Source organism: Myotis myotis, unplaced genomic scaffold, assembly GCF_014108235.1.
Source record: "Myotis myotis isolate mMyoMyo1 unplaced genomic scaffold, mMyoMyo1.p scaffold_m19_p_7, whole genome shotgun sequence".
NCBI classification, from domain to species: Eukaryota; Metazoa; Chordata; class Mammalia; order Chiroptera; family Vespertilionidae; genus Myotis; species Myotis myotis.
In genome coordinates, this window is record NW_023416379.1 from 40,335,679 (window position 1) to 40,346,884 (window position 11,206).

The 11,206-nt window shown below is 52.6% G+C and overlaps 1 protein-coding gene and 1 pseudogene across 1 annotated transcript; both read right to left on the minus strand.

The window, feature by feature from the left end:
• Positions 1–245: 245 nt before the first annotated feature.
• On the minus strand, positions 246–5,342 carry LOC118660800 (the record flags this gene model as incomplete). Its single annotated transcript, XM_036318446.1, is given in 1 exon segment — positions 246–5,342. A coding segment is annotated over 1 exon segment (5,097 nt), but the record flags the coding sequence as incomplete, so codon positions are not given.
• A 5,373-nt stretch (positions 5,343–10,715) lies between these two features.
• On the minus strand, positions 10,716–10,810 carry LOC118660843 (annotated as a pseudogene).
• Between the last annotated feature and the right edge of the window lie 396 nt (positions 10,811–11,206).

Consider the following 11,206-nt stretch of genomic DNA (forward strand, 5'->3'; position numbering starts at 1 on the left):
CTATACCTGCTTTAGTCTCTTCTACTGTTCTCTCAGGGAGGTCCCATAGTCTGTATCCTGCTGCCATAGCGCAGAGGTCTGGCGTTAAGTCTGGCCACCATGTCCCTTTAGGTGCTATATTGGTGACCGACCAGGCCGTCTGTCCGGTGTGGGGGGACATTACCCTCCAAGTTAGTCTCTTTGGGGCATGGGGGTTGCTACTTATCAGCGGCAGGCTCAGCAGGAAGAGGGCGGCGGCAAATCCGTAGCTTGAGAGGGTTGTCTGTCTTCTCCACAGTCCATCCATGATCGGTGTCGTCTGATGGGGGTGCCCGCTTGACGTGGGAGGCGTGGATCCAAGCAGCTACACCGTCTACCTTGACCGCTGTTGGGGTTGTCAGCAATACCAGGTGGGGTCCCTTCCACCTCGGCTCGAGATTAGCGGCCCGATGGCGTCTGATGTACACAAAGTCTCCGACCTGGAACTGGTGGGGGACTTGCAGTTCTCCTGGTTGGTAGAGGGCGGCCAGGGGAGTCCACACCTCCTTCTGGACAGTCTCGAGGGCCTTCAGCCTGGCAAGCAGGGATTGAGGGGTGTGAGTGTCTGTGGGCACGGACCAAGGGTCAGCGGCTAGGGGCGGAGGGGCCCCAAACAAAACCTCGAACGGTGTCACCCCCAAGGGGCCTGGGGTGTTTCGCGCGCGGAAAAGGGCAAAGGGAAGGAGGACCGTCCAGTCTGCCACGCCAGTCTCTAAGGACAATTTAGTCATAGCCTCTTTTAATGTTCTATTCATTCTTTCTACCTGACCTGAACTCTGGGGCCTGTAAGCACAATGCAATTTCCAATCCGCCCCTAGTATCTTGGCCATTCCCTGACTTACCTGGGCAACAAAAGCTGGACCGTTGTCTGATCCAATTACCTTAGGAATTCCAAACCGTGGAAAGATGTCTTCTAAGATCTTCTTGGCGACCACAGTTGCAGTTTCTCTTTTGGTAGGGAAGGCTTCTACCCAACCTGAGAAGGTATCTATGAAAACTAAAAGATATTTATAACCGTATCGGGCGGGCTTCACTTCTGTAAAATCCACCTCCCAGTAACTCCCGGGCCGGTCTCCCCTGAGCCTGTGTCCGGTCCCGACCTGGGATGAATGTACATTTACCAGCTGACACGCCTTGCATTGCTTAACTACTTCTTCTGAAAGGCGATCGAGTCCTTTGACATAGTGTCCCGTTGCCCGGCTGGTGGAGCTGAGGTGTTTGGCCCCCAGGTGGGTAAGGCGATGCAGTTGTTGGAGGTAGGCAGTGGCTGCCGCCCTTGGTACTACCATTTTTTCCCCTGCAGTTCTCCACACTCCTAGTTTGTCCTTATGGTATTTTTCTGGCCTTTTAAGCAGGTCTTTTTCCTCCTCTAGGGTGTAGTGGAGGGTCTCTGGCTGTGGTGCTGCGGGGCCAACAGCGAGGGCGAGTAGCCGGGGCCCTAGAGCGGCCTGCCTTGCCTCGGCATCCGCTTTCCTGTTTCCTATAGCTGTTTCCGAAGTCCCTTTCTGGTGGCCGGGACAATGGATGATAGCTACCTCCTGGGGGGCATGAATGGCTTCTAGGAGGTCGAGGATTTCCTTTTTATTTTTAATTTCCTTTCCTGCTGAGGTGAGGAGACCTCTCTGACGGTATATAGCCCCGTGCACATGAGCAGTGGCAAAAGCATAACGACTGTCAGTATAAATATTAGCCCGGCTGCTCTCTGCCAGCCTGAGAGCCTGTGTCAGAGCAATTAATTCAGCCTTCTGGGCCGAAGTCCCTTCGGGCAAGCTACTAGCCCAGATAGTCCGGTCCTTGCTGACCACAGCCGCTCCCGCCACCCTCTTACCTTCATAGAGGTAGCTGCTTCCATCCGTGTACCAGGTGAGTTGAGGCTCTGGCAAGGGGGAATCTTTGAGGTCTCTCCTCGGCCCTGTTTCCTCTGCCAGAATGTCACGGCATGAGTGTAGGACTTCTTTGCTCTCAGGATTTACTTCCGGTAGTAAGGTTGCTGGGTTGAGAGCTACCGGAGCCCCGAAGCGGATTCGATCTTCACTTAGCAGGAGACTCTGGTAGTGAGTCATCCGGGCGTTGGATAGCCACCGGTCCGGTGGCTGCCGGATAACACTCTCGAGAGTGTGTGGGGCCACCACAGTTAGTTTCTGCCCCAAGGTAAGTTTGTCCGCATCTCTTACAAGCAGGGCAGTAGCTGCAATTGCTCTTAGACAGCCTGGCCACCCCCTAGCCACTGGGTCTAGTCTCTTGGATAAATAGGCTACCGGCCTCTTCCAGGGGCCTAAGGTTTGAGTTAGGACCCCCCTGGCTACTCCCTTTCTTTCATCTATGAACAGAGTGAAGGGCTTGGCCACATCTGGTAAGGCCAATGCCGGCGCCGAGAGAAGAGCCTTTTTAATGTCGTCAAAGGCTTTCTGATGAGTCTCCCCCCACTCGAAGGGGTTCCCTTGTTTTGTCAGCGGGTATAGGGGCTCCGCTAGGGTTGCAAAACCTGGAATCCAGAGGCGGCAGAATCCAGCTGTTCCCAGGAACTCGCGTACCTGCCGGGGGGTCTGTGGTCTGGGAATCTGGGTGACTGTGCTTTTTCGGGCTTCAGTGAGCCACCTCTTTCCCCCTTCTAGTGCGTATCCTAAATAGGTCACTCTCCGCTGACATATCTGGGCCTTCTTGGCCGAGACCCGGTATCCTAGGCGGGAGAGCTCTAAAAGCAAGGCCCCGGTACCTGTTTCACAGTCCTCCTTAGTAGCTCCGGCGAGGAGAAGGTCATCCACGTACTGGAGAAGGGTGACTTGCGGGTGGTCAGCACGGAAAGCAGCCAGGTCTTGATGAAGAGCCTCATCGAAGATAGTGGGGGAATTTTTGAATCCTTGCGGGAGTCGGGTCCAAGTCAGCTGCCCCGTTATTCCCGAATCTGGGTCTCTCCACTCGAAGGCGAAAATATTCTGGCTGGCAGGATGCAGTCTCAAGCAGAAGAAGGCATCTTTCAAGTCTAGGACTGAATACCACACATGGGACGGAGGGATAGAGCTTAAGAGATTGTAAGGATTGGGGACCGTGGGATGAATATCCTGTACCCTCTTGTTGACTTCTCTTAAATCCTGCACCGGTCGGTAGTCATCAGTTCCGGGCTTTTTTACCGGGAGGAGTGGGGTGTTCCACGGGGAGTGGCACTTAACGAGGACTCCAAGGCGTAGGAGGCGTTGGACATGAACCTTGATCCCCCTCCAGGCTTCTTTTGCCATGGGGTACTGTCGTACTGCAATCGGGGTTGCAGTGGACTTAAGCTCTACTATCACGGGGGGTCGTTCGGTAGCTAAGCCCATCCCCGCGGTTTCAGCCCAAGCTTTGGGGTATTGCTGTAACCATCCCGCTATCCTCTCGTCCTTTCGGACATTACTCTCAAACAGCCGATGCTCGTCTTCGAGCTGGAGTGTCAAGAGAGTAATTGGCTCTCCATGTTGGGTCAGGGTCGGCCCCCGTGGGGTGAAAGTGATCTGAGCCCCCATTTTAGTTAGCAAGTCTCTTCCCAGAAGGGGGGCTGGACACTCGGGTATTACTAAGAAGGAATGAGTCACTCTTCCCGTGCCTAGATCAACTGTCCGGGTGGTGGTCCAGGAATATTGCTCATTTCCCGTTGCCCCTATCACCCAGGAGGTCTTCTGGGAGACTGGTCCTAGTGGTTTCTTAAGAACTGAATATTGGGCCCCTGTGTCTATCAGAAAGTTAACAGGCTTCCCCTCCACCTTAAGAGTTACCCTAGGCTCGGGGAGGGGATCCGAGCCCCGACTTCTTCAATCACTATCTTCCTGGAGTGCCAGCGCCTTCTTTGCTAGTCTCTTTGGGCACTCCCGCTTCCAATGTCCTTCTTCCTTGCAATAAGCACATTGATTCTTCCTTAACGGTGGCCTGTTGCCCAGGGCCCCTGCCTGTCTTCCTTTTCCTCTCTCCTGTGGCTTACTCCCTTCTATTGCTGCGGCCAAGATACGGGTTAGTCTCTGCTCTTCCCTTTTTTCCTTTTTCTCCTCCTTCTCCTCTCTCTCTCTCTCCTTCCGCTGCTCCTTTTCCTCCTCGGTCTCCCTCTTATGGTACACTTTCTCTGCTTCCTTAACTAAATCTTGGAGGGTAAAGTCCTGCAATCCCTCAAGTCTCTGCAGCTTTTTCTTAATATCTAATGCTGACTGCCCTATGAAAGCCATAGCTACTGAGGCCCTCTGCCCCTCCGAGGTGGGGTCAAACGGGGTGTACCGTCTGAACGCCTCCATTAATCGCTCGAGAAAAACAGAAGGCGGTTCAGTGGGCCCCTGTATGACCTCTCTTACCTTAGCCAAATTCGTGGGGCGCCGAGCTGCCCCTCTGAGGCCGGCCACTAGTGTCTGGCGGTAGACCTTCAGGTGCTCCCTACCTTCTGCCGTGTTGAAGTCCCAGTCCGGCCTGGCCAGAGGAAAGGCCGCATCCACCAAATGAGGGAGTAGAGTCGGCCGGCCGTCGGGGCCAGGGGCGTTCTTCCGGGCCTCCAAGAGGATCCGCTCCCTTTCCTCTGTAGTAAAGAGAGTCTGAAGAAGCTGTTGACAATCGTCCCAAGTGGGCTGGTGAGAGAACATAAGGGACTCAACCAGCCCCGTTAGACGCTGGGGATCCTCTGAAAAGGGAGGGTGGTTAGTTTTCCAGTTATAGAGGTCTGCCGAGGAGAAGGGCCAGTATTGGAGTGGCTGGAGCGGAGCCGTTTCATTATCGTCTCCGCGGGGGGGTGGAGGCCCGTATGGTCGGAGAGGGCAGGCTACGGTCGAATCTGGAGACGCGGGATGTCTCCTCTGACTCCGGGTTCCCTGGGCCGGTCCCTCTGTTGGAGGGGCGGGAGGAGGTGCTGAAGGCTCCGGTCTCCCCGGCGGCTCTGGCTGGAGAGGAGAGGGGTAAGGGGGTGGAGAGTCCAAGAGGAGAAGATCGGCTTGAGAATCTGCCAGGGGACGTTTCGTCTGATCTGCGGCGGGAGGAGCCTGGGCCACGAGAACCCGGGAGGTTCCGGACGGCAGCCAGGGTTTCAGCCAAGAGGGAGGGTTCTGGACCAGGTCCTGCCAGACGACAATATACGGCTGCTGGTCTGGATGGCCCGCCGGGCCTGATTGGAACACCTTATTCTTTACTGCAAAAATAATAGACAGGTCAAAAGTCCCGTCCGCTGGCCATCCCACGCCTAGGGCTGGCCAGTCGGATGAACAGAAAGTCTGCCAAGGACCCTTCTTGACACTGACGGAAAGATTGAGTCCCCGACTCCGGACGTCCGTCCAGTGTGCTACTGTAAGAGAAAGAGGGGTGCTGCTTCCGTGGCCCATGTTACCTGGATGGGAGAAGAGGAGTAAAAGACAAAAACAAAGAACAAACAATGACGCGACAAGACACCGGATCCACAAGAATTTACCCAGATACAGAACGGCCGCTGAGGGATGATATCCCTCCCTAATGCTAGTCCGGCCGGACACGCGAGTGCCCGTTGCCGGACAGCCAGAACCTGAAGTGACCAAGACCTCTTGGTCACCGCCCGATCCTGGGGCGTCCCCCAGGGTGACAGTTTTTCTGGCCGAAGCCCCTACGACCAGAGGAGCCGACTCCTTACGGAGCCGACACCCTGTCTTCCTGAAAAACCGAAACTAAGAACGAACAAAGGACAAGACAAACACTGAATGACTCCGGAGTCTGCTTACCTCCAAGACCGATCCCAGCGCTTGAAGGGGGTCGCCTCATCCCGGACGAGCCCCCAAATGTTGGGCCCTAAGACCCCCGGAGAGTCCAGCAGAGGAGGCGACGACCCCAAGTCAAACGCAGAGACCGAGGCTTGATGCAAGAGCAAGAGGATTTTTATTACAAGCGCAGCGCAGGGGCTCTCAGGCAGGCAGGCAACAACACAAAGGAAGTGCTGCTGACTGGAGCCCCGAGCAATTGCAGAACACGGGTTTATAAAGGCAAAAACCACACGCAGGTGGCCGGAAAACAGGGAACTGGGTTACCAGTTAACTCATAACTCATCTTTTACAGGGACAGGTCTTTGTTATTAGTTGACTCATTTCCTAAGGGGCCAGGGTGGTCTGGTATGCGCAGGCCGATCCCGAGGAGTGATAAGATAACTATGCTATGACCAGATCAGGGCGCCAGAGCTTTACGGGAAAGGTCAGGAGGGGGAAGTTCTCTTTTAATCTTTACATTAACCAGAGCTTACTGGAAAAGCTGGTCTAGGGGGAAGGGGGATTTTTCAGCGGCCTTACAGATCATGCATCTACTGCACATTGTATTATTTTTCCCATTTGTGTCTTTCCCATTACATTACAGCTAAAGGTTTAACTCAACCAATTCTCTCCTAAAACTCTCTTCCTCTGTCCCGCACCGTGGTCGCTTTAGCAGTGACTGCTAAGTAAACACACCTCCAAGTCAGACTTTTTCCTTTGGTTCTCTCCTCCCGTTTTGAAAATGTTATTCGTTTCTACGTACATCAAAATATTTAAAACTTAAAAAAATATTCTTTCCTAGAAAGCTCCGTTTAAAAGAAAAGGAAAAAAGAAAACAAAACCACTACGGGACCGTCCTCTGGAGGCCCACGTGGCTGAGTTAACGTGCCCAGCCTGGTTATCAATGGGAAAGGCGGTCGGTGGTTCACTACCCACAAGGACAGGGTGACATCACCAGGTAGGTGCCCCTAGGTGGCACCTGCCCAGACCCTCTTCCGCCCAAGCCTAACCTGCACACTGGCGTCGAACTCTAAAAGGTGGGGCGGGGTGGGGGGAGACAGAGGATGAGACTGGTTGGGGGAGAAGCTCCTAGTGCCATCCCGCAGTGTTAGTGTTTGACGCATCTTTCCGGCTTTCAAAACCGGGAAGAAGGCAGTGCGCAGCTGCTATGGAGTCAGGCGGTGTGCTAGGCGGGAGGAAACGCGCACTCCAACCCTCTCAATAAGGGGCCCCTCTTCTCCCGATCCAAAAGCTGAAGCCGAGGTCTGCGGACGCCCCAGGGACCTGCCCACTGTCACGGGACTGGGGCGCATGGAGCGACCCCCAGGGTCCCGCCGCGGGGGGGATGCTGGTGGAGCCTTCGCCGCGCAGCCTCAGGCTGGCGCGCTGCAAGTGATCTTGCCGTTTATGCACGCAGCCGTCCCCACCGCGAAATCTGCTCCAGAAAAGCCACACTCAGGAAGTCACGAGCGGGGCTGATGCTTGTGACCGCTGGGCATTCGGGGCAAGGACTTCCCAACGAGCTCGTCCTGCGCCCGGAGCCCGCGCGCCTCGAGACTAAACGACCAGCCCGACCTGCTATCAGGACCCTAATTCTTTCCTTCTCAGCGCGTCCCAATGAACACAACATCGTGGTAATTCTCGTTCCCATCCCCCTGCCTACTACTGGGGGGAGGGGTGGGCGACTCTAAAGAAAGGAGCTCGAGGGTGCCAAAGGGTGCGCGATGGAGACGCGATCTCCGCGGTCGCTCGTCCCAGCTCCTCTTTGAGCGGAAGCGGCGCGGCAATTTGTGTGTGTGTGTGTGTGTGTTTAAATTACGCAATTTAGGCTAATGTGCTCCAATCGAGAGCAGCTAGTTGCCTGCCTACACGCAGAGCTCAGAATTCACTGTGGAATGTCTTCCTACAACAATGACCCTGGAGGGAAAGTCTGCCCCAAGCCGCATCCCCCTGGGCGGCGTCTTACCTCGACCCCCAGGTCTCCCACGACGTCTGCCGTCTCCCGTGGAGGACCTGCTCCTCGCGGCGCCTGCCCCCGGGTCGCGGAGAGCCTCATCCCGGAGCCGCTCCGGCGGCTCCTCGCCCCCCTCCACACGGGTCCAGCGCTTTTTAAAACTCTGGGCTCAGCTTTTCCGAGTAAATGCTGCTGTCCTAGTTCAGCTAACGTAGACCACCTCGATTCCCTTCACATTTCACAAATTCGGGAAATATACAGAAAGTTAACATTCCAAAAATACGGAGTAACCGATTCTCTACAAGGTGGTGACACGGAATTCTAGCCTTCAAACAAACCGTAATGATCCGCCCTAACGTCCCTCTTTCTACCCCGTTTTAAAATACAGAACAATTAGTGCCAGAGGGGTAACTGGCAACATTGCCCGTGTTTACAGATTAAGCAATAGCAGAGCCCTAATCACCACGCTTCTTACTGTCCCAAAGCCTGGGCGGGATTCTCTTCATTAAAATCCTAGCCCAAATATACATATTTCTGCGACCATAGTCTTGATTCTTTGAAAATGTATTTACTAAAAGCTCAAAAGTAACGTTTGAAGACCTTCTAACGTTACCCTCCTCGTTGCAATCATAACCCGCACACCTGCTCAGCTCAGCTGGCTCCAGAAATCGTCCAGCAGGAAACTCAGCTTTCTTCCAAGGGGCATCTTCTCCGCTCGCCTAAAACCTAGAAAACTAGCAACTTCAGTGACTGCAAACAGCTTTCCGAGGAGAAACGGCAATGCAGCTACAATCGGTCTCTGATTACACAAACATACCTAGGGGCAGGTTGGAGTGTGAAGGAGGGCTCTGGGGGTGGGGGGTGGGGGATCGCCGACCCAGAGGTGGATTAAGCCAGTTCTATTGCTACCGACTTGAGGAAAGCTAGGTGTGTTGTGTTTCTTCCTCCCTACCCTCCCTCGGTGGAGGATATTGGCGGTAGAAACCGAGAAACGACAGTTAAGCTTCCCAGAAGTCTTTGAAAGAGCAAAACTTTAAGTGAGGACTTCGGTTCTTTTACATGGTTCAAGACACCGACTTCAGCGTACTGACTCCATTGGAGGGAAAGTCAGTCATTTGAACCATTGTAAAAGGACTGACGCCTGCATCTCTCTGTTCTGCGTTCTAAGGGCTCACGGGGCTCCCTCCGTCAAATTGGGAAAGCTGGCAGCGACAGCGGCACTCCCCGGTCGCAGGTTGGGGCCCAAAGGCTTCAGACTCCCTCTAATCAGCACTTTGCACTTCTGCTTTGGAGGAAGGAGGGGTACAGTCCTCGCTCCCTCCCCAGCAATCACACCGCAGAGGAGGAGGCCCGGATCCTTCCTGGGCCCACCTGGAGACACGCCTAGACGGAAAGGCTCTTCCCCGCGCACTGAGTAGGCAGAGGATGATGAAAATGCACACAATTAACTGTCTAGGTGAGAGTGACCGTGCACAGTGCCCAAGCGCCCGAGTTCGGGATGTCCGACCCTCGCCGTCCACAGGCCGTGGGGATCTGCAGCGGAAGGAGGTGCAAAGTCCTCTTTCCCTCTGCGTTTAGGCGGCAACAGCTCAAATGACAACTTTCATTGACCGAGCAGAGCTCCCCGGGCCGGGTCTCCCCTCCGCGCGCGGTGCCACGCCGCTGGGATTCGGCGGCTGCGAGTCACGTGACGGGCGCGGCGCCCTCGGCCCCGCCCCCGTGCCAGGCGCGCGCTCCGCGCCAGCTGCCCGGCCTCGCGCCCACTTTCACTTTCTGCGCTAAGGGTTCGTACTCCAGCGTAAGCGTGCGTTTTTTGTTTGTTTGTTTTAAATAAAAGGATGTTGAGGGGACCAGTACAGAAGGAAGGCGTTCTAAAGAAATAAGTGTTGCACGCTTACGGTGGGGGCTGACCCTGGGTGCGCTCCCTGGGAAGGAGAGGGTCTGGGAAATGGGTGTTTCCAGCTTTGCAAGTATAAGGCTGAACATGCGGGTCTACAAAACAATGCGAATTATGAGAGCGGCCAGGATCGCAAACAGGAGGAGAAAACTGTCGGTGTTTCCCCTTGTGAACGCTGCCTTGGTGATTTGGTTTTGAGGAGGAGAGTCCTCCATGCAGTTTATTAGGTTAGAATCAGTAAAGGCCCACCGAAGCTGGCTTGTGAAACAGCGCCAGGCCCAGCTACCAATCCAATGTGTGTGCTTCTATTATTACTGATTATCCATTATCACAGCTGGTTACTGTCTGTCAGTTAAAAACCTTCTCCGTGTAGTCCTAAGTAATAAGTTCACCTTTAGAAAGAAAATATTTCAGGGTATTGAAAACAGTTATTAACAACGCTGTGTAGTAGACAGTTCTCAGATCAACTAACATGGGGTTAGCCCATTCATTTGTGTATTGTTTTTTCCATTTATATAACAAAGTTATATATATTACATTCTTTCAAGTGTTTGGCCTGCTAGGTTCTAGGTATAATAGCAACCTGTGAACCAGCCAGACTGTGTCACATCCAGTGCAGGTATAGTGCCCATCTGTATGTAGCAGGTCAAGGTAAGTTGCAACACTTAATTGAATCTTAGAAAGAAAAAGAAAAATTTCCCCTTCTCTTGAAAGATATCTCCACCATTTGATAGCAAAGTGACCTTTTGCAAGTTGCTCAACTGCCTACGCCTGTATTGTTGTTTTTCATCCATTCCCTTCCAAGGGAAGAGGATAAACCAAGTAAAGAGCTTGGACAATTGCCTAGCACAATGCCTGGCACAAAGTAAATGCTCAATAAATTGTCATCATTATTAAAGTGAAACAATTTACACTTCCTCCAACTTATCATTTTATTAGTTTTTAAGGCTTATGAAGGAATTGCCAAGTTGACATATTAGCACAAATATCCAAGTGTAACTCAGCTTTGTTTTCATTTCACAGACTGCCTTACATTTTAATAGTGAAAAGTCACAATCTTGCTATTAAGTGTCACACTGTGTGCTTTGACTCATATTGTTTCTTCTGAGCTAATCAAAAGTGTGAGGGCACTGCACAAAAGAGGGAACGCTTCACCAATTTGTATGGCATCCTTGCATAGGGGCCATGATAATTTCCTCTGTATTGTTCCAACTTTAGTATATGTGTTGCTGTAGTGAGTGTGCCTACTTGTAATTTTAAGTGACAATATAGTGCTGCCTTTTCTTTCATGCTTTATATAGAGGTTTGATTAGGGAGAAGGAAAAGATCATAAAGCACTTTATGTTGTGATAGTAACTTCCACCAACTAATTACATGTCATTTCAAAAGTATTTGCTCAAATTTGTTTAGAGTACATAATATTGCCTTTGAATTTCTTTAACTTTCCCCTTAAGCTTTTACAAAACGAAAGGGCATGCCCTTTGAATTATATCACTAGTTATTTCACAACCTAAACATGGTAACTGTTTGTGGGGAATAGATTATGATTTTTGGGAGGGAACAGTTAGCTGAAAATCTCCTAACAAAAAGTGAAGTTTGGAGCAAGAATCAATAACCCCCCAAACC